This window comes from Alosa sapidissima, chromosome 4 (assembly GCF_018492685.1).
Source record: "Alosa sapidissima isolate fAloSap1 chromosome 4, fAloSap1.pri, whole genome shotgun sequence".
NCBI lineage: Eukaryota > Metazoa > Chordata > Actinopteri > Clupeiformes > Clupeidae > Alosa > Alosa sapidissima.
Window position 1 is genome coordinate 13,449,977 of NC_055960.1, and position 23,962 is coordinate 13,473,938.

At 39.7% G+C, this 23,962-nt stretch overlaps 2 protein-coding genes across 2 annotated transcripts; one reads left to right on the forward strand and one right to left on the reverse strand.

The window, feature by feature from the left end:
• Window positions 1–725: 725 nt before the first annotated feature.
• Window positions 726–23,914, reverse strand: LOC121707886. The gene is made up of 16 exons (XM_042090848.1): window positions 23,767–23,914; window positions 22,265–22,474; window positions 21,958–22,057; window positions 21,519–21,727; window positions 21,003–21,178; window positions 20,596–20,712; window positions 20,012–20,097; window positions 19,779–19,872; window positions 19,595–19,675; window positions 19,154–19,288; window positions 18,098–18,196; window positions 6,583–6,795; window positions 6,433–6,493; window positions 6,047–6,250; window positions 2,683–2,857; window positions 726–1,882 (listed from the first exon to the last, which is right to left on the reverse strand). Exons 1-16 carry the CDS (start codon window positions 23,774–23,776, stop codon window positions 1,369–1,371), a joined length of 2,484 nt encoding a protein of 827 aa, XP_041946782.1. The 5' UTR covers window positions 23,777–23,914; the 3' UTR covers window positions 726–1,368.
• Window positions 8,514–10,163, forward strand: LOC121707891 (protein S100-B-like). Its single transcript, XM_042090852.1, has 3 exons — window positions 8,514–8,726; window positions 9,268–9,402; window positions 9,776–10,163. Exons 1-3 carry the CDS (start codon window positions 8,556–8,558, stop codon window positions 9,920–9,922), a joined length of 453 nt encoding a protein of 150 aa, XP_041946786.1. The 5' UTR covers window positions 8,514–8,555; the 3' UTR covers window positions 9,923–10,163.
• Window positions 23,915–23,962: the final 48 nt, after the last annotated feature.

A 23,962-nucleotide genomic window follows, 5' to 3' on the forward strand; every position in this document is an offset into this window, starting at 1 on the left:
CTCAGTGCGTATCCACAATGGGAAGTAATGAAGCCGTGCTGCCTGTCTCATGATCACAACATAATGTTTCCACACTAGGTAGTCTTGTTTTTTGTTTTCAATTTCCAAACACTGTTCCCCACGTGATAATTTTGAACTGGAAAGTTCACCTCATCTTTAACTTTGGTACAGGATCAGAATAATGTGTACCTTGGCTTGCACAAAAATACACATCCTTCTCAAAATATACGTTACCACACAATTATTTGGAGGTCTGTTACAACCATATGAGAACTAAGCCTAAAAGCTGACATTGAGTTTAATATAAACACAAAAATGCTTCATACATAATCTTTTTGTAAATTATAATTAATTTCCTTGTGAAAACATGGAGGCTCAGTCACAAGTTATGTTAAAGCAAGCCCAAGGATAGAAAAGCTTTTTTTAATTTTCCTTTCTCTGACCTTAATGCCACCATTTTTTCCATTGGGATTCATTTATGTGGAATTGAAGCCTGGTGGTGTTGATTCTCACTCCTCTCTACCATAAAAGGTCATTTGCAGACATCAGGCCCAGCAACACAGAGACTAATTTTAAGCTGCCTGCTCCAATGGAGTGTGTCAATTTGGCAAAGACATGCAAAGGATTTAGGAAAACATTGCAGGGATATACTCCACTTAAAACAGTTGTTTGTTATTAAATCTGCACAAAAATAAAGGACTAAAAATATAACATGACAATTTGGCAGACAGGTGGGTTGCTACTACCAGAGTAGTAAACTTTTATTACAACATTAAGCTTTGTCTATTTTAAAATATATTTAATGTAACCAGTACATTTAGAGTTTGAGTTTCCTCTAACCATATGCACCCTGGTTTCTATTGACCTATTGTGACCTGTGTTTAAAATGTTTCCAATGACACAGCACAAATAATCCATATGGATTGAAACCAAATTACAAAAAATGCATCCAACACCAGTTATAACCAACAGTGACAAACTGCATACAAAACTGAGGTTACATAATCTGCAATTAAGCCTTAGTTCCATTACACATTCTTTATGCACTTATTTGATGCACTTGGGAATAAACAGCATCTTTTCAATGTGAACACTAAACATGTACTTTAACTTCCGTGGTTAGAGTTGGAAGTACAAACCAACCAGTTAAACATAAAAACAATCTATGTGTTGCATATGAATATACAGTAGCATAGATTGATAGTTTTAAAAACATCATTAACAAAATTGCACTGTGCACTTGAGTGAAACTGCACACAAGTGAGTAACTTACAAAAATAAAACCCCCCACTGGCACTGAATTAAAATATGGCCCCTAATTCAGCACCTCCCTGCTCACAGAATCCTCACATCGATACATAAAACCTCTTAGATCTTCCCTGCGAGTTCCCCCAACACCCTTGAAAGCACTTTGGAATCAAGATAGGCCACCAGTCCTCCCTGATTGGCCCACTGGTCCGCACCACGGCAACCAGCATTGGGCTTGTGATAGGTCAGTTCAGCACCACGTTGCACCTCCACCTGGCCCTTGTTCCCACCAGGAGGCCGAGTCCCCAGTTCGACCACTCCGCCCCCGAGCGCTCGGAGCAGGGCATGCGGGGCACAGGAGTCCCATTTGAAAGTGGAGCCCTCGGAGAGAACGTACACATCCGCCAGGCCGAGAATGACACACAGGATCTTGTAGCCAGCCCCAGAGGCGTATTTCAGACACTTCCCGGGGCACAGGGGAGCGAGGGCCTCCTTGACCGCCGCCTTTTCGCTGGAGCTCAGCACGGCTGAGAGACACGCCCCGTCCTCACTCGACGACAGACGCTTTGACCTGGGCACGGAGCACGCGTTGAAGTCTCCGTGGGACACTCCCCAGAAGTGCTGGCCCTTCCAGCTGAAACAACAACAATGTCATGAGAAGGGCGTCAGGGGAATACTGAGCTGTAAAAATGTTCACATTGTCAAACTGTCAACAGGTCAAAGTCACGCTGTGTAAGTATACACTGTTTTGACATTCATATTCATGTGAATCAGTGATGAACTTGTACTGTATGATGTAAGTAATAAGATAAGGAATCACAACAAGGCTTCACACTGGTGTCTAAGGACAGACATTTACACACCATATCCAAAACTGGTGACATTGTTAATTGAGGTGTTCAGAAAAATAAAACTGCCTTGCAAGCACTACACAAGTCCCACATTAGATTAAGAGATTAACAATAATTTGGCTCCCTGTCTCTGTATTAAGTTTGGGAATGTGCCCACTTCCAAATTAAGGTGCAGGAGCCAAAAGTCAAAGATCCAAAGTAAAAAAGAAGGTCCGCACACTTGCTCTCAGTTTGCTTTGTATTTATTCGATCCCCACAGTGATGTTTCGAGCACATCAGCTCTTCATCAGACTTGAACAAACTTGTACAGACTTGCTCCCTGTCTCTGTACAATAATCTTCAAAATGTAAATATTATTTACAGTTTCAGTATTACCAATACTTCAGTATTGATACTATTGGTAAAACCCATGTTATACACAGCTAAGAAACACACAGTGTCTGCTTAAAGCTAAGCGCATACCAAGTCGACAGTAGGATGTCCAATAGTCAGCTTGTGCTTTTGAGGTCAGCTTGGTGTAGGCCAATGCTTATCTTAATGATGTATATGAATTGTAACATAGAGGGTACAGTATGTTTCTCACCCATGCCCTGTCTCGTCTCTTTGATGGAATGGCTGGTTTATGACACCCATCACAGGTTCCCCTGTGGCTCGCAGGTAGACCCCAATCAAAACCAAAGCACATGGAAGTCCAAATGAGCAGAAATCTCCCTCCGGAACCAGCTCCTCCTTTCCCTCTATGTACTGACTCGTGCCATCTACAAAACAGACATACACACTAAGTTGTGGAAATACAAAACAGATTTAAAAAAGATGTTTGACTGCTAAAATCCTCTTACAGTACAATGTTACATTGTCGGCCTATGTAATGACTAAATAACAGTGTGACAAGCAGTGTTGGGCAAGTTACTTCAAAATCGTAATGTATTATGTATTACTTATTACTGTCATTTCAAAGTAATTTGTTACATTATAATGTTACTGTCTCTGAATTGTAAGGCATTACACTACTATTGTATTACTTTTAAGTTACTTTTACCAAAATATCTAGAAATATGGATGGATGAATTGGAATTCTAAATGCAGTTTATTATGTTCAATGCAGCTCATTGCACTTCTAATGGAGGGTGATGTGGTATAACATAATGACTGAGCTAGGCTTAAGGCTAACAACGGTAGAATGCAATAGGCGCAGTGATGGCTCATGATGCAATACAAGAAACAATCATAGCCATAATTTTGTTAAAAGCAGATAAAGGTCGAAGTCTGGTCAACTGTGATAGAAATGCTATAACTTTAGGCTTAGGCCTACTCATTAAAATCAACAGAGAGCCCACTACCTGTATATTAACCAAAACTTGTCAAGATAGGCTACACAGTGCCGCTGCTGGCCATTTTGGTGCCCTAACTGGTGAAATACAGTATTAACCTAAGTATATCATCATATGGTCAACTATAAAGATGTAATCTGCCTGTTCCCAGGGATGGGTATTTCTGAAACATGTAATATGTATTTGTATTTCAAATACAAAATAGTATTTTGTCATTTGTATTTTATTGGGTTGAAGGTAATGGCTCTGTATTTTGTATCAAAATACTTTATTGGTGTGTATTTTTGTATTTTAGAAATACTGCAAAATACTATATGTGAAAAACACTAAAAAAAGTAGATACTACACAGGTGTAATGAATAATTGGTAATTAGGCAACAATGGTTTATTTTTATCGCAATCAGCTAATGTGAGAACAGCTGTGTTCAAAGACACTCACAGCTTTTCAGTGACGGCTATTGTTGAAGCATCAGCTCTGGTCTGAAGCACTGGTGTGAAGTCGTACGCAAGTAAAGATGAGCAAGTTTACCTGTGCAAGTTCACATAAGGACAAAGGTAACCATGTCCTATTGTCTCCATGCCAATATTTAACAGAAAAAATGTCAGATATCTCAATGAACCACAATGACATCAATAGATGTTCAATAGATGTAAGGTGTTGAGTGTGTTTGAATTCCCTTCCTTGTAGCATCCTTTTTTGCATTCTACAGTGGGGACAAGTTCACCTTGTTTAATTAAATAACAATTCTATGTCCTTATTAGCTGCATACTTGAGGTTGGAGATATTAAGGCATATGAAGTTTCTCACATACTGGAACTTCAAGATACATAGCCTTATGATTTTCTTATTCAGTTCTGCACTGGACTTAAATTACGAAATTCGGCACAGATACACAATTATGATTTTGGCCTATAATGTGGTTAATTGAAAGCTCTGTCAGTCATTTTGGATAAGCATCAGCTAAATTACTAAATGTAAATGTAAATTCTTGAATTATTCTTCTGATCACACTACATGAACTTGCATACGGTATACTATTTGGTATGACAGGCCAAATTGTATTGTTTTTTACTATATAGTTTTAATAGGCTAAATGTTTGGGATACTAAAAAGCTTTTTTTGCAGTGCTTCCATACTTCCTTGAAAAAAGTATTTTGAGTATTTTCTAAATACAAAAATACAGTATTTTATTTTGACAGGCCTATATAATATGGTTACTGTATTTTGTAGTTTATTTTGATACATTAAAAATGAGGATATTAGGTATTTTATTTTGAAATACATTCTGATGTATTTTTGCCCATCCCTGCCTGTTCCCAGCATTAGAACACTTTGCGATGGTTAGCTTGTCACCTGTGACGATATATGCTAGGCCTAAGTGACTGACCTATCTGGGTGCGTTTGGAGATGCCTGATGAAATCAGACGTTGTTGAATAGGCATAATTTATCCTGGTGCCACACACCTTGCATGTAGCTGTTCGCTTATTTCCTCTGTGCACGAAGTTTTTGTAACCGAAAGTAATGATAAAAGACACAACTCCGGGAGGACTTCTTATCGCCATGGTCAATGCATATCTGTGAGTGTGCGCACATAGCGCATGTGTTACATTGCACATTATGGCAAAGGGCCATGCCGCTCGTTATACGTTTCACAAAGTATATGTAGCAGTAAAATAAAACAGAAATACACAAATTTAGATTAAAAAAGCAATAATTGCATGAAATACAGGTTGTTCAGGAGTCTCGAAGCTTGAGTCCGAGTCAAGTCTGAAGTCTTTTGAGTGAAGTCAAGTCTGAAGTCACTGTTTTTGCGACCTAAGTCCAAGTCCCAATCTTTTTTACATTTCTATCCCTTCATTCTCTTTAATTCAAGTTCACAGCACGAAGCTGACATGAAGAGCATTTATGCTTTATCAAGAATCAAAAAGATTAGCGTGGCACCGCTCTAGATGTGTCATTAAATTAATTGTGCTATTTCGCGAGGTATAGAGATCTTTCGGTTTCACACACAAAGTGCACTTAACTGTTCTTCTTATCCTAGTTGTCTCTGATAAATTGAAAATAATGAGCGTAGGCTTATGTCCATCGAGTCAGTTGCAGCCAGCCACGGTCATCTTCAACCAGTAACAGGAGATAAGTTCTGCTATTTGCGCAGTTGTTTGCGAATATGTATCAAAACATAACACCACTTAATTTCAGGTTAAAATGCATTGTAATGCGCGTTACTGAAGTTTATACCGAGTAAAATATTACCCAATTGTTTTTTGTAATGCCTTACATAACCGCGTTAAAGCAAAAAGCAATATATTACAGTAATTACATTACTTTTGTAACTCGTTACTCCCAACACTGGTGACAAGACTATGTGACTGATTGTATTGATTTTGGTGTGATAAACTCATTCTGTAAAGGTATTTAATATGGTACTATGTCTAGCTATTGAGCTGACGTAAAGTGAAGGACACAACCTAAGGCTGGATGGACAGATGGGACAAACAGACAGAATCATGTAGGATACATGACATCTATTCCAACCATGTCAACATATTTCTGAGCATTTCTTTCCTTTCTTGATGAGATCTCGATAACAGAGGGCTCAAGCTCCTGGACTCACCGATTGGATCTATCCAGATGCCCACATCTGCAGGGCTCAGTGGGAACGGCTTCAGTCTCTCGGCCGCCTCATCCCTGAACTGGAGGTCCTGGTGGATGGCTTTGGCCAAAAGCGCCGCCGCAGTCTGGTCGCCGTCCAGCACTGTGGCCAGCAGGGCGGCCGTCTCCTGCTCTTTGGCACAAACTGTGACAATCACGCTCTCTCCTGAGGGAGAGAGAGAGAGGGAAGGAGAGAGGGGGGGGGGGGGGGGGAGGGGGAGAGAGACCCATCAACCGGATTTCTGTGGCTACTCTGAGGCCCAGGAGCACTTGAATTTTCACACTGATTTGGATCACCGTGTCTAGAGAGATGCACTGTAACGTGTGATGATAAAATAGTCCACTCACCGAGCCCATTCTCAAACTTGTTCGATTCCTCCCCTTGGATGAAGTCAATCAGCTCGGGAAACTGCAAGAACACAAGACTGCAATCTTAAAACACTGTCAAAGATTCCACCGGTAGAGTTGTGTATTGATACAATTCAGTGTGCTCTCTACCACAGCTCCAACGTCATGTCTGATCATCTCCTGAATGACCACATCTGCCAAAGTCTTGAAGTCCTGAACAAATTTCTTGTTCTTGTCATCTCCTTTCTTCTCCTGGACCAGCAGCTCGAAGAGCGGGGCCTCCCGTCGACACACTCGGGCCACATTGGCAGCCTTCTCTGACACGTTCAGGAGAAGCTGCAGCAGCTCCGCCATATCTGAGACCTAAGGGACGACAAGTCCCACAATTCCTCACATTCCTGCCAAGTCACCACACAAGATAAAAATCTGTTCATGGGTTCCCCTAAAGAATTGAGATGACTTTAAAGTAGGCCAAGTTCTTCAGGAAGGAGGGGGCTGTATCTCAGTGGGACCACTTCCTGGCCCACTTCTTTCTCATTCTAAAGGTTAGGGTTAAGCTTAGGGTTTGAGGTTTAATTTTTTGTCTTCATTCAGATTATAGGAATAGCATGGGGAAGTAGATGAAAACTGCAACAGTCATCATGCACTGTAATTTTGACACTATTATAATGCAATAGGCTAACTGCAAATACAACAGATATAACAGGACACAGCACATCTGAGGCAATGCTCGAAAGTATGACAGAAACACTGCAGGAGATTCAGAGAGATGTCAGACTAGCAGTTATTAATAGAAAGCCAAACACCCCAGATGCTCTAATTCTGGCCTAATAAAACTAGGGCATCCTGTGGATGGAAAATGTAGGGGGGAAAAAACAGTGAGAGGAATTGTGGAAGTCTGAAACGGATGAGTAATATCATGTGGAAGTACACCCCTGTCCAGAATCGACACTTTCTCTGTTAAAAAATTATAATAATGCAATTAGACCTGAACGCGTTATTGCTATTGAATAAATTGCCCAGCCCACCCATTGACTGACTAATAAGCCAAATATGTAGGCCTACTACAGTCATTGCAGTGACACCACCACCACCACCCCCCCCCCCCCCCCCCCCCCCCCCCCGAATACATTTGTTTCGAATAGGATGTGAGTTCACAGACCAAGCTAAAATATGCATTTCAGTCAGAAGAGCGTGACTACGTCGACTTCGCGCACAAACACACACACACACACACAAACACGCACGCACGCACACAGTCACACACACCTGTGTTCGTCCAATTGTGAAACACTCCTGACTTTTGCTCATGCAACTGACAACACATAGACTGACTAAGTCTATAGCCTACACAGTCCTAAGTCTTACCGAGTTAACTGTAGCTGATCTCCTCTCGAATGGCGCCCTGTGGTAGGCTGCTTTTGCTTAAAACGATTCCTGAACAAACGGTAGCCCAAGAATGTAGCGACTGGCCGTGTCAATAGATACGATCTAAAACGCTACAATGTATGTTGATTTAATGGAGGAAGAGTTGTAGACTCTTCTTTCAAGTCTTCAAGTCGCCTCGTATCTGACAGGCTACGTCAGTGCAGATGTTTGAAAGAGATTTTCCATTGAAGCTAAAGAGCGACCGCCTCTTGACGTCACGAAACGAGGCGGGGTTACAGTTTTATTTATTGATATCTAGGCCTACCTACTTTATTTAAACATACTGCTAGACGTCCTAGTCAATAAAAATCTAATTATAGGCTATGTCCAATACTTTATAGACAATCCAGGCAAACATGCTCATTAAGTGTATTATATTCTGACATATGACATGATTGATTGATAAAACACAGTTTTGATAAGATTACAGAATTTATTCACACAGGGAAATGGGCCTTAGCCTACAGAGCGGCCAGAGAGATATCAGTGATTAAGGACTGTTCAACATATAAAAACGTAATCCTATGCGATGCTCTGTTTCCCTACTGTGGCTGCAAAATACATAAACATTTTAAATGCCATTTCACCCAAAGTTATGTCTGCACATGAGTCCACAAGGAGCATTAGGTCACGCATGCAATTCTTCCTCTTCCCATAAAAAAGAAAATTGAAAAAGACTCAGGAAATGACCAGAGATGCAGTGCAGAGCATCCATTAACGCATCACATGGGAACATGGGGTATCCAAATGTGGTTGATCAGTGCATCCATCCCACTCACAAGGAGTGGTTCAGTAGCCTCGCTTCCTCTGCAGACCCAGCCGCCACTCTCTACCTCTACAGTGCTTCTTCTACTTCCAACATGCTGGCAAGTGCATTATATCCTTATATTATATCCTAATTATATTCTTTTATTATATCCTAATTATATAATTGTATTATATCCTAATTATATAATTTTATTATATCCTATATCCTAATTATATCCTTATATTAATTATTATCCTATATCCTAATACTTTTTGCCTGAAGTGTTCTCTGCATATTGTTCATGTTCTGGTGTACCTGACTCAACTGCTATTTAAATGATCATCAGTCAACCCTTTTTCTTTTCCATTTCTTCTTTTATATTAAAATCTATGTCAAGAGAGCTTATGTACCGGCGTGAATAAAATATTCAACATTATCTATAAAATCATAGTTGTTCATATTTGCAGGCCAAAGGCTTTTTATAGATTAGTAAATACGTTCCAATATAATTTTTCTGTGTCAATTTTCTGTGTCAAGTTATTTTCAATGGCAATAGAGAAAAATAGGGGGAGGGATGTCTAACAAATGTGACACTTTTGTTTTGACTCATGACAAACATGCTGTTATTTGACAAAATGTTAAATACATTCCCTCTGCAGAGCGACATGTCAGATCTTGAAAACTCAATGGTCTCCATCATTAACGTCTTCCACAAGTACTCAGGACACAAGTGCCACCTGAAGAAGGCTGATCTCAAGGACCTCATCAACAATGAGATGTCGCATTTTATGAAAGTAGGTTGTCCTACATATGAAGAGCTCTTTTCCAAAATTCTATAAATCCATTTCTGAAAACATTAATAAGTCATTTATTTTATTGTGTATTTCAGGTAATATCAATAAAAGTGCAGTTGCGGTGTTTTGATTGAGTAAAGATAAATCAAATAACAATAACCCAATTAGAGTTCCACTGAAATTACTGAAAACAAAATAAAAATTGATATATGAAAATGTATTAAAATAGTGGATAGCATTTTGGAAGACAGTTCTTTCTATATTGTCCTTGCTTATATCAAGGTGACAAAGTTATGTGTGATGATAGCTGCGGTTGACGTCCCTCACCCTCAACTTGAAGTTCTAACACAGGTTTCAATTACTGTCTTAACAGAAAGTCCAGGACAGCGAGACGCTTGACCAGATTTTCACTGACCTCGATCAGAATGGAGACTTAGAGATCGACTTCCAAGAGTTCATAGCCCTTATCGCCATGGTGACATCAGCATGCCATGACCTCGACCGCCCTGAGCATCGCTAAGAATGAAGAAGTGCATGTGTAGGAACATAACAAATAGTGTGATTGTGGAATATAAAAAATGTAAAATACCATAAATAAAAAGGATGTTGTACAGACTAACTTCAACATTGTTTGGAACCATGTATGTATACGAGACACAATAAAGCTCTCAGAAGTATTAGATTGAAATAAACAGTGTAAAACTAAATAAAAATCAAAACTATGTCAGTTTACAACAAAATATGACTGCCGTTCAGTCCTGTACATCCTCTCCACGAAAATAAATCACGCTGGTCAATTTGTCTCCATCTCCTATTCCATCCCCTACTGTTGCAACTTTTGTGTATGCTTGTACAGTATCTCACAAAAGTGAGGACACCCCTCACATTACTGCAAATATTTGATTATATCTTTTCATGGGACAACACTGAAGAAATTACACTGGCAACAAAAGTGAGTATACCCCTAAGCGAAAATGTCCTTTTTCTGATTTGGGGTTGCATATTGTGCGCACGTTTTAGTAAATTGTGCGCTCAATTTACAACAGTTAAAATGAGAGATGAAAAAAAAATATCTTGCAATAAGTCCGTTTAGGGTTAAGGGTTCCGTACATGCAGATGGCTTCCCATAACTTTAAATGTTAAAACGGCTTGCCATGACCCTGCCAGGTCATATGCTGGTCATGGACAACGGCAATTGCAGCCTAATCTAATTCGGAGGGACTGCTTCAAAGTTTATACAGTTTGTTCCCAAATGCTTCAATACATTTGATGTCTTCCCCCTTAGTCAGTTTTTAAACATGTTTTAAACATACATGTGTGCCGGTGTTGGGAGTGTTTCGATTCACAGTGCTAGCAGGTATTTTAACTGCAACTACTGTATGCGCTAACATTAGGCTACCTACAGTCAGAGCAGCTTAATTAGCGTGCAGTGATGGTTCTGTAGCCTCTTTGACAGCTGGAACCAAGTCAAGTGTGCCTTGCAGCATGCGTGTCTTGCAGCAAGACACTGCACTAGCTGGTGGACAAACTACGTGACGCCAATACTGGAAATACAGCCTAAATGGAGGATCAATATTTGTTTTTCCGCTGGGTTGGGGGGGGAGTGGCCCCCAGGGACCTAATGATTTTTTTTCCGTAGAAGTGGGGCAACATGCCCGCCAAGTTTTATGCGCCCCGGTGTTTCGGTGTCCCGCTGATTCATTAGCATAACAATACTACCAATTTATAGCACCATTACCCATTTAGAAATAACATTAATAAAATAATAATAACATATATCACAATGACAACAATACCTTAACTACATGATCATATTTACAAGGCATGACTTAATTGAATTAACTAATTAGACAGATGATGTTTTGAAAATGCTTATTGGATGTATCATGGGCTGTGGCTAGAACGGACACACAGTTGATAGAACGCACTCCAAGATACCACACACACAAAAAGTCTTTCTTTTGATCTCATGGTGCTAAGGGAAAACAGAGACAACAGACGCTCATCAGGAAAGCGAAGTTGAGATGAGGAATAGCAGATCTAGCTGGGTATTAGCAGTGAGGAAGCTGATGGCAGAAGTGGAGGGTTAAGGAGATTTTGAAAGCAGAGAGTTCCCTTCTATCTGAGCCATTTGCCAACATTTTCTGGGCACAGTGCATTATAAACTAATTAGGCCTACCCATTCTCTAACCACAACATCCATTAATACATCACATGACTACATGAGGCATTATTATGTGGCTAATAAATCCATTGGTGCCAACCTGAACCAGCTCTGAGGCGTCAGACATACAGACAGTATACAGACAAAATGCTCTTCTCTGGCACAAGCTCTTCTACAGTGCAGGTAACTGAGGAAATTCATTGTGCTTTTTTTAATTTATTTATTTAAACTGATTTGTAGGTTACAGAGTTCTATATTAGATTAGATTAGATTAGATTAGATTAGATAGAACTTCATTGTCATTGTGCAGAGTACAAGTACAAAGACAACAGATGCCGTTTGCATCTAACCAGAAGTGCCAAAAAAACTGGAAAAGTGCAATTTGATATACAAAGTATAGACAGGTGGTGCATAAACAGGACAAGATATATAGTATACAGTTGGTTTACAGAAGGTGGTTTACAGTAGTATAAATTAAATATAAATATGTGCAGTGTATTAGCAGTAACCTTATAAGAACAGAATACATATGGCTAGTATGAACAATGTATGAACATGTACACATATGTGCAGTTCTTGTTGTACTTTGACATATGATGAAGACTTGACTGGATATGCTGTGTTGAACCACCTTAATTTGTTCATGTGGAATTGATGTATTGTTTTAATATTTTTAATATTATAATCGTCATAGATTTAAATCAAGCACATTAAATGCACTTGTTCTTTAAAATTATGAAATTGATAAATAGTCAAATGTCATATTAATTCATTCAACAGGACATATTTATATATATATATATTACTGTTCAAAAGCTTGTAAATGTTTCCCAGAAAAAGACATTGCTATCTCATAATGTGGCAAATATGGCCTTGATAATGTGCTTTCATCAAAGAATCCTCCATTTGCAGCAATTACCAGGTCTACTTGGGGTGCAGCCGTGGCCTACTGGTTAGCGCTTCAGACTTGTAACCGGAGGGTTGCCGGTTCGAACCCCGACCAGTTGGCACGGCTGAAGTGTCCTTGAGCAAGACACCTAACCCCTCACTGCTCCCCAAGGGCCGCTGATATTGCAGGCAGCTCACTGTGTGCTGAGTGTGTTTCACTAATTCACAGATTGGGATAAATGCAGAGACCAAATTTCCCTCACGGGATCAAAAGAGTATATACTGTATACTAATACTCTAAATAAAATCATTGACAAGCACCAAAGTATCCCCAGACGATCACATTTCCTCGTCTGAGTTCGAGAGATGGTGCCAAGCGACATCTTTCCATTTGTTATGTGCCTCTGTCAGACAACTTTTCTTCAAAATAGAGTTTCTTATTTACTTGCGCAGTGGTGCCCTATGGCCATCTGCTTCTCTTTGTATTCTGGTTACTAAAGTTACGTACTGGTTACATAAGTTTTAGAACATAATTAATTACAATTACAAGTTCTGTTGCAGCAAATAGTCAAAAAGACAAGCTTTATTGTTTCCCTGAACATTAAAGTCTTTAGCCACACAAACATAACTGCAAAATAGCTTTCTAATCAATTATCCATTCAAACTTGGTCATTAAGGATAAACCTATAAAATGTGCCATTGAGTTACATCAGTGATGGTAATGGGCCTATTTTGACATATTAAGAAAGATAACTAGTCCAATGTGATCTCTGCTGGGCTTTGATTAATGGTTGGTATAGGGCTAGTGTTTAAAACCAAACACCTGAGAGTGTTCGGGAGCTTGGCTTCTCTTCTCTGCCCTGCTCATCTCTTTCACTCTCGTTGTCTCTGTATTCCCTTTCTCTTTTCTCTCACTCATTCATCCCAGGTTTGGTTTTGTGTTTACTTGACATCTGTAACATTTAAGCTACCATGTATTGCAATATTAAACTGTTCCTCCCATACATATACCTCTTAGTGTGCAGTGTTGGGAGTAACGAGTTACAAAAGTAATGTAATTACTGTAATATAGGCTATTGCTTTTTGCTGTAACGCGGTAATGTAAGGCATTACAAAAAACAATTGGGTAATATTTTACTCAGTACAAACTTCAGTAACGCGCATTACAATGCATTTTAACCTGAAATTAAGTGGTGTTATGTTTTGATACATATTCGCAAACAACTGCGCAAATAGCAGAACGTATCTCCTGTTACCGCATGCCTACGCTCATTATTTTTAATTTATCAGAGACAACTAGGATATGAAGAACAGTTAAGTGCATTTTGTGTTTGATACCGAAAGATCTCTATACCTCGCGAAATAGCACAACAACTTACTTTCGGTTACAAAAACTTCGTGCACATAGGAAATAGGCGAACAGCTACATGCAAGGTGTGTGGCACCAGGATAAATTATGCCTATTCAACAACGTCTGATTTCATCAGGCATCTCCAAACGCACCCAGATAGGTCAGTCACTTAGGCCTAGCATATATCGTCACAGGTGACAAGCTAACCATCGCAAAGTGTTCTAATGCTGGGAACAGGCAGGGATGGGCAAAAATACATCAGAATGTATTTCAAAATAAAATACCTAATACCCTCATTTTTAATGTATCAAAATAAACTACAAAATACAGTAACCATATTATATAGGCCTATCAAAATAAAATACTGTATTTTTGTATTTAGAAAATACTCAAAATACTTTTTTCAAGGAAGTGTGGAAGCACTGCAAAAAAAGCTTTTTAGTATCCCAAACATTTAGCCTATTAAAACTATATAGTAAAAAACAATACAATTTGGCCCGTCATACCAAATAGTATACCGTATGCAAGTTCATGTAGTGTGATCAGACGAATAATTCAAGAATTTACATTTAGTCATTTAGCTGATGCTTATCCAAAACGACTGACAGAGCTTTCAATTAACCACATTATAGGCCAAAATCATAATTGTGTATCTGTGCCATACAAATGACAAAATACTATTTTGTATTTGAAATACAACATTACATGTTTCAGAAATACCCATCCCTGGGAACAGGCAGATTACATCTTTATAGTTGGCCATATGATGATATACAGTATTAACCTAAGTATTTCACCAGTTAGGGCACCAAAATGGCCAGCAGCGGCACTGTGTAGCCTATCTTGACAAGTTTTGGTTAATATACAGGTAGTGGGCTCTCTGTTGATTTTAATGAGTAGGCCTAAGCCTAAAGTTACTAACCTGACTCTCGCCAGATGAATTTCGTTCCGCCTAGCTCCACTCATCCATCTGGGACCAATCCATTGGAGTGTTGCTTCAGAAGGCTGGGCCTAATCAAAAAATGCTTGCATATGATTGAATAAGCCACTTGTCCGTCATCTATTGACGTGCTACTTCAACCACTCACATCGAAGCCAACCCGTGACGCTGATAACAGTCTCACAGTCGCTTCTACGCTATGTCACATCTATGAAACTCCCGCCCTGCGTCCTGATTGGCTCTACCATACAATCTCGTGCTGAAATCACTCTCAATGGAAGAGGTCCCAGATGGATGTGAGTGAAGCTAGGCGGAGCTAAGCGGAACGAAATTCATCTGGCGAGAGTCAGAAATGCTGTAACTTTATAACCTATCACAATTGACCAGACTTCGACCTTTATCTGCTTTTAACAAAATTCTGGCTATGATTGTTCCTTGTATTGCATCATGAGCCATCACTGCGCCTATTGCATTCTGTTGTTAGCCTTAAGCCTAGCTCAGTCATTATGTTATACCACATCGCCCTCCATTAGAAGTGCAATGAGCTACATTGAGCATAATAAACTGCATTTAGATTTCCAATTCATCCATCCATATTTCTAGATATTTTGGTAAAAGTAACTTAAAAGTAATACAATAGTAGTGTAATGCCTTACAATTCAGAGACAGTAATATTATAATGTAACAAATTACTTTGAAATGACAGTAATAAGTAATACATAATACATTACGATTTTGAAGTAACTTGCCCAACACTGTTAGTGTGCCATGCCATTGTGCTTAACATTTGGTTTATAAACTGTTTAGTGATATTGTAGGTTGTTTACTAATTATGGAGTCAGATTACAAGTGTTTTGTACAGTATTCACAAGTCTAATGTATCTTACTGTTCCATAAAGGTCTGACACGCCTGAACCTTCCCGACAGCTGTTTTCCGTCCTAGTTAGCATTTTGACAACAAATGTCTACATTATATTTCTGATAGATTTTAGATTATTTGCATAGAAGTGTGATTTTCTGTCGTTTGAATGGTAGAAAACGTTTGAATGGTAGAATGAACTTATGATATGTATCACACTGTGATAACCAAAAGGCTTGCCGTTGTTTGCATCAACATGGAAACAATTGTCGTGTTTTTCTATGACTTAAAGGATGCATTTATGGTTTTTATAAGCTTTAATATTACTGCAGTTATTATGAGCGTTTCAAGGCTATTACACATCTTGAACAGGCCAGACCAGCAGTCAAGGAGTGGGGTGCAGGAGGATACAGTAGACACTAGGCCTCTCATTACATGGTAAAGAGAGAGGATGATGTCAGCTGGTGAAGATAAGAGCAAGAACAAGTAATAGGTGGGCATTGGCTGCTATGAAGTAAACAAGATAAGAAAGCCCTGCTTACACCCAACTGGATAGAACCAGAAAGATCCAAAACTATACAGTTTTGCATATATTTTTATGCACGATGGGAAGATGGTTTCCACCAATATTAGTAACCCTGTCAGATGCTGATTGGCCAAAAGGTGTCTTTCGAAAATGGCACAAGGACAGGGCACTTCTCGAAGGCCAACGGGTTTAAAAGATAGGCCGCAGCCATCTTTAAGTCAGATCTCATCCGGGGGGGCCAGCTGATGACATCTCACCTCACCCTATTGCTTGACGGTTGGTCTGGACATTGTTTAGGCTGGACTATCACTGCAATACAGTGAATAAAGATCAACAGTCTTTAGAGATCTCCTGTCTGCATTGTCTCCTTCGGACACCTTGTTCCAGAGTGCTAATTAGTAAATAGTTAAGTGATTGATTGTAATTGGATTCGATAGTGGACAGTTTTTCCATGACACAATCTAAACAAACAATACTCCCCCTGTGCAGAGCGACATCTCGGAGCTTGAAAACTCCATGATCTCCATCCTTAAAGTCTTCCACAAGTACTCAGGTCACAAGAGCCACCTGAAGAAGGCTGAGCTCAAGGACCTCATTAATTGGGAGTTGAGACATTTTATCAAGGTGAGTTTTTCCTTTTAACAAAAAGTTATTGTGTGCACATCCCACCTTCTGGCAGGTGCAGGACAAAAAAACATACTCAAGTGAAAAAATATATAATGTCCGCAACACTGCTTTAGACTCCCATATATTTAATGTACAAAAGGCAACATTTCGACCCTGCTGGGTTTTCTTAAGGCAAAAGAGTTTTTCCTTTTTCCTTACATTTTTCCTTGTTCCTTGTAGATTACAGCAATAGAGAGGATTAGCTATTGAGGATGCACAATTGACAGTTCAGCTGCTTCACAATCAGAGTTGCAAAAATTAGTCCATAATTGGGGGCCAAGCAGTGAATCTATAAAGGTACCAATTGTGTTCTAGTATATACAAAAGTCAACACCTCCAAACAAGGAGTGAGGGCATATCCCAGCTTTGATGTGCTGATCCCAAACTTGGTCATCTTACCACTGGGGGGCGCTGCAATAAGCAAAATCCTTAAATGTGTTGATGTGTTTCTCACAACTGATTGTCTGTTAGGTAATAGGACTTGCCAGATGACAAATGGTGATGTCTATTTAGTTGGCACGGTAACGTCAAATTTAGCAATGATGATATTCAGACAAAGCCTCACAAAAGATAGAAAATATTTTTTTTTTCAAATTTTTTTTTTTTTTCAAAACCGTTAGAACCTACAACCAATCTTTGGCCAAGAGAATCTTTGCTGTGAGTGCCCAATGCCTTTGCTTTGACACAATAGCATAACATTTCCATGGCAACTATGCCCTATTCCTGCTGGGCTGGTTGGCCTGCAGCTCATGACTGTTTGTAGCAATATTTTTGGCATTGATTATTAGAAATTCTAGAAAAACATTTACAGTGTGTTCATATCAGACATAATCCGATAATATAACTTTATCTTTTTTATATACTTTTCTTTATCACAGAAAGTTGAAGATGACGCGGCACTTGACCAACTTTTTTCTGGCCTTGACCAGAATGGTGACATGGAGATGGACCTGAAGGGGTTCCTAAAACTTATTGCCCAAGTGATATCAGCTTGTCATGACTCTTTCTCTGTGCATCATTAATTTGGAAAGAAAAGAAAAAGACATAGAGTTTGAAACATGCATATCATTATAGCCTCATTAGAAGCAATTACGGCATTAATATGCAGTCTAATCTTGAAATTGATTAAATATTTGTAAAACAGATCCAAGGTACCATAACCTACTGTCCATTTCACTTAACATGTATTTGTCTTTACCATAGTTGCATTAAATACATAAGCACTGCCATTCAAATGTTCTAAAAAGTATTCTTTGAGGCCATGAGTAATTGATGTATTTTGTCAGACCAAAGAAGCCTACCCTCGCAGATGGCATTCCAGAAATTTCAGAATCCTTTGCCATGAATCCTCCTGAGCTGCAGCATGTTGGGCAAGGTTTCCACCCCATATCGTCATCACTGGCAAACAACCACAAAACAACTTATAATCGCAGAAAAACCCCACAACAGGATTAAACTCATATATGGCTATTCTTTGTGATACTATCTGTGCCAGATAGTCACATATATTTGTGGTCATAATAAACAGCATGCATGACCTGAAGTCTTACTTACACATCACACTCAACAACCCAACATGCTTCAGAAGGAAGCGTTCAAATTCACAAAAATAGGTGAACATTTGCGAACGTTTGAAAACAGGTTTCTGTTTGCTTTGAGTTTTTGGCGAACGTTTGCAAACACTCGTAAACAGTCTGAGGAGGTAGTTCTCCGCGAACATATAGTGGAGCTGGACGTGGCCTTGACAAAGGTAACAATTACCGTTACAATGGAATGCTAACATAACACTAAATCGTTCAAATTTATCTGTTAAGAAAAAACATGTTCACCACAAACGTTCGCCAATGTTTGGCAAATTTGAACGCACCTCTGATGTGATTCATTCAGTGTCACTCTATCAATGCCAGTAAAAATTATGTGGTGTTCTATTTATAATTCTAATTATTCTAATTCTAATTCAAACTAAGGTCTACTACACACGCAGCCGGAGACGTGACAGCGATTTATGGCAGGCGACCGGCAAAATTGAATAGAATCTATTGAAGTGAATGGGGAAACACTCATGGCAAGTGGAACGACAGGGCGACCGTTGTCGTTGCATCGCTTTAATCCTATTCTAATCCTTCCTATTTTTCATGGCGATTGTGATACGTCATAATAGAAAACAGCTGTCTGGTCAGTGTATCTCCACTAAATCGATGGGTGATCGCGTCGCCAGTAGTGTGTGTAGTAAAATTAACAGAATTCTACTGTCGCGTTTGACTGTTGTATCGCCGGCCATGTGTGACATCCTTTATACACATAGAGATACCTAGGGAAAGTCTGCCATTAGCAGAGTGACGTGTAAGGGACATACCTTTTTTGGGTCGTGTTGTCCACAGAGACACGCGTGCGTTGGGGGCATAAGGGGGTTCAATCAGGTGGCCAGCACCTGGGTAGGACAGACGGTTGAACAGATGAGATTTACCTGCAGCTTGCAGTCTCTTCTTAATCTAAGAACAAAACAAAAACACAAGGAAATCATTATTTTTACAAAGGAGAAGCACAAGAGAAGATAAATGCTTCACTGTATAGTGGATTTCAAGTCTGATAGATGCCTGTTATAAACTAAACACTGACAATCTAATTCTGTACAGAACCCAACAAAGAATAATTCACCAATGAGTGAACATGAAATATCACCAAAACAAAAAAGCAACATCAGCCATATCAAAGCAAAAGCTTAATCTCTTTATCTTATAGAAATGTCATATAATGTAACTGGTTACACCATAAAGAGAAGTCAAGAGATGCTCCACCTCATCTGCATTCTCCTGAGCAGTACAGCTCATGTCGTCCTCTCCCACTATGAACAGCAGGGGGCAGCACATGTTCTCAACCTACACACAGTGCAAATATATTTAAAAAGTGAGTAGGAAACCCAGTGCCTGTCAATACCTTAAAAGTCCATCAGTGTTTGAGGTGTATATGATATCACCGTACCTGCACATAATTTTCTGAAGGAACGATTCTTGGCGAAGACACTTCTTTGAAACTAACGTAACCCTCTTCATCATAACTCCAGTGCTTCTGATTTCTGATTGAAATATGAATCAGATTACACAAATTAATTAAATGATAGAAAGAAGAGCCTACACATTTTTAGGCCTAAAATGAGGCGCTGTGAATACTGTACTTTAAGCAAATAACTTATTTAGCTACAATAATGACTTAACTCTTCGAAGCTTTCTTTAAGTCCATCTTCACTTGCAAATTTGTTGAAACTGCCCAAAGGACCATTAATGCCGACTACACATCTAGGCTGGGAGAGATGTTTAAGTGGAGGAACATATGTACAATATTATCATTGTCATTTCAGTACAGTAGCTCCTGTCCCTACCTCAAGTCATGTCTCTATGTATATGTGTATGTCTCTATAGGTATGGGTCCCATTCTGACATAAAAGTATGAAAGACCGGCTTGGATAGCTGCAAAACTATAGACCCTTTCATCAATAAAAACAAAAACAATGCTTGAACGTTCTATCTGGGCCCCAATCTACTTCCTCTGCATTAAGATAACATATGGAATGTTAAAAAGGAAGTCTTGTGGGGCCAACTATGATGCTGATAATGGAACTCTCTTGAAAGGGTCCATAAGTTCTATGCTCAGATAAGATCAAACATTTTGAGATCATGTTTAAAAGTACTTTTGAGAACAAAAAGGAAGGCGATCGTAGATGTGATGTACATATTGCCAGTGACTATATACATGTGGCTTTGGTCAACTGTAATTCATCAGGAATCACTTCCATACTTACATGGACAGAGAGCTGAGAGGCTATACGCAGGGACAGAAACACCCCAAATGAGAGGCCCATTAATGCAATCCTGTCCTCACACACCTGTGGGTGGTCCTGCAGGAGCTGGAAGGCAGCCTGGGTGAAACAAATGTTCCAAACAATTTCAAAGAACTTCCCTGCATCAACCATATGGAAGTACACTAATAATATTTTGACTATTATTCTATTATAGTCACATCATCAGATCAGACTAGGGCTCATCTTTGCCATAAGGCCAATTTGATGATGAAACTATTTGATCATTTTAGCAGAATTCACTCCTAGCTGGTTATTATTCTCTAGACAGTATTGAAGCACTATTTCCATGAACTAAACCAGACTTTCTGGGCATGACTCACAAACAATGCTGCTGCAAAATGCCTTACCCGGAAGTAAGAATCTCCCACATTGATACGGTTCGGGGGTCCGGGGATGTCTTTGTGGCCAAAGTAAGCCAAGGCGAAACTAACCAGGCCATGAGATGCAAACAGGGCAGAGCGGTACTCTACCAGACCCCCTCCCATCCCCCAGAGGTCCAGTACAGCAGGGAATGGGCCTGGTCCTAGAGAAAACACCAGTAGAGCCAGGCTTACAGCGATGAAGACTCGGAAGCCGTAAAACATGATCATCGATTTTCAAATCTTGTACAGCCCTGTCCACACCTGACTTCCAGCACAGTGTCTGAGAATGTGAAGCCTTGTAAACAGCATGGTGCATTTAGTTGAACTCTGAACTGCTACGGTAGCTGTGAGGCCAAAGCATGCTTCCACCCTTACACGGAGGTTGTGATTAAAGGATGCCATGAGCCATCATGATAAAGAGTCACAATAAACAGTCGGCTGTGCTTCAGCCGAGTCACAATGATGGCTTTCAGGTTGCACTTTGATCTGCCCCTTGCTCACCTGGTGGGAGAAACATGGTGCCCACCACACCATTCTGCCGAACCTCAATCCGGCGCACTCCTGGTGCCATGTAGTACCTATCCACCACCACTGCCGCCAGCTCCTGTCCCTCTCCGGATCCTTTCCCTCTGTTATCCTCCGGGTTCACATGCCCGTCTAGTAGAGACAGATTCACTGAATATGGAGTCTCAACGTCTCTCTTACGCAGCCTGCAGCAAGACACAACACAAATCATTTTTCAAAAGCAACTATTAGACACTGCCAAAAAAATGGCAATACTGGTTTTTAAACACTTAAACATGATCTATTCTGTACTATAACCATGCAATTTTAGGTAGTCAGATTATGGTGTGTGTAGTTACTTTGTGTTATACATACAACTTAATCTATTATTATATATTCACAACACGTTTAAAACACCAGTGTGCTGGCGTCCTACCTGAGTCCCTTTCTACCTCCGAGAGCAGGTTGTAGAGCCCAGAAGAGTCCCATTGGTTCACAGCCCACATAGGAACCACCCACCGATGCATCCCGCATCACTAGGAGAATTCAGCAGCTACATGTTACATTGAAACCCTATGACAACCCCGTCTATTTCAAAGCAGGGTACTACAAGGAAACACATGTCAGCTCATTTTACGTTTGCATAACTAAGACTAAAACTACTCAGTGAGTCAGAAATTAGAACTTAGATCTTAGAACTGTTGCTGTGTTACACTATTACTATGTAGACCTAGAAGACTTACAGTTGATTGCACCCTGTGCATCTGTGTGGTAGTGAGACAGTGCTTCCCAGAGATCTCCATCCTCACTGGTCATGTGTGCCCGTACTGTGATGGGCCGGTGGGAGGGCAGATGGCGTGCCTCAATGCTGATGGGCTCATCTATCAGGGCACGTGTGGGCCTGGCTGTTAACAGGGGAGCAGGATAGCTGGTGCTTCTCCATCGGAACTGAGCTAGATGAGGAGAAAATACCACCAGACATTATAGATTTGTGTAGCCTACATCTCACTCTACTCCAGCTCTGAATGCGGAAACATGTTATTGTGTTCTGTGTGAGTCAGTGTGTACTTGACCCTTCTAAGTCATTTATGAGCTGATATCAATGAACTCAAAAGCTGTTACAAGTGAATAGATTTGGTCACAGGTAACAAAATTATACTGTATTCCATACCCCTGACCAAATAATATCCAAAGTGAAGCCAGACCAGCATAAACATGTAGTGCAGAAAAAAAATATGAATATGGTTGTTTCTGAGTTTTAAAGATAAAATTAAGTAATTTTAGGTTTTATGAAAAGATCAACTGCTACTCTAATTTGATGTTTGTGGTGTCTGTTTAAGTCAGTGAGCACCTTAAGGGTATCTTGACAAATAAGTTGTAAGTTTGACATTAAAATTCTTGAGCAGCCTACAATTCTTCACAGACAATTTTTGTCTCAACATTCATTTGCACTAAGATGACATTTAAAGGGTTACCAAACATGATGGGTCATGTTGAAAACGTTGGCATTACAATCATCTCACAAAAAAATAACTGCAGAATGCTGCATGCTTTTTGAAGTACAGTGCCGTTCAATACAGTGGTATTTTTCATAGACAGTAAAAGATAGGTATTTTCATGTCATAAATACTGGATTTCAGCAGTAAAGTACAGTAGGCTACAGAAATGCAAACATTTCCTCCAAAACTGCGATTTTGATACTCAAACTCAGAAACGTGAAGTAGGCTAATGCAGTTATTTTTGTAAGGGTTGGCTTCAATAAAATGTGCACACTGCCTGTTACAAAACTTGAATTGGGTCAAGCGAGTCTTACCTCGTTGGCTGCACACTTTCCGACGAAGGTTACCACAAATTTGACCAAATGCTCTGACCGGGCAACCTACATACAGTGTAAAGTGCATTACTGTGTTCCGTCAACCTTCCACAACGTCCCAGATCCAAGAAAAAACAAGCCTTTATTAAATTATCATGTATTGATAATTCCTCTGAGAATCTGATTAGGCTACTAAAGCCACGGAATTTGAGCATCCGGTTATTTTTCATGCAGGCTGTTACCCTTTTACCGTCTATAGCTGTTACACGCATAGTAACTTATTATCGAAGCACAGATTAGGACGAAGACTAGCAAAAACCATGGCAAAAACTAGCATACGGAATTTGTTGAACTTTGAACTGTTGCTGTTGGCTGTGACAAGCGCAGAAAAGCCTGTGAAGGTTACAAATACTCAATGTTTTTGGGTCCTACCTGCATACATTTTAGACGTCCCGAATGAAGTTAGTGCATGACTATATGGGAAGTTTTTTATTATTATTATTATTATTATTATTATTTGTACAATCTTGTTTTAAACGTTGTAGTAGTTGAGACGTGAAGTAGGCCTAGTTTCTTTTTCTCACCTCCTGCCCACTAGGTGGAGACGTTAGTCTTTCATGTGAAATTC

Coding starts and splice junctions, on each gene's coding strand:
- LOC121707891 (XM_042090852.1), top strand. CDS start 8,556: ATGCAGTGCAGAGCATCCATTAACGCATCACATGGGAACATGGGGTAT. Junction 8,727..9,267: donor CTTCTACTTCCAACATGCTG/GCAAGTGCATTA, acceptor TTCCCTCTGCAG/AGCGACATGTCAGATCTTGA. Junction 9,403..9,775: donor AGATGTCGCATTTTATGAAA/GTAGGTTGTCCT, acceptor CTGTCTTAACAG/AAAGTCCAGGACAGCGAGAC.
- LOC121707886 (XM_042090848.1), bottom strand. Junction 22,058..22,264: donor TGCACAGGGTGCAATCAACT/GTAAGTCTTCTA, acceptor GAATTCTCCTAG/TGATGCGGGATGCATCGGTG. Junction 6,796..18,097: donor CTGGAATGCCATCTGCGAGG/GTAGGCTTCTTT, acceptor GTCGTCCCTTAG/GTCTCAGATATGGCGGAGCT.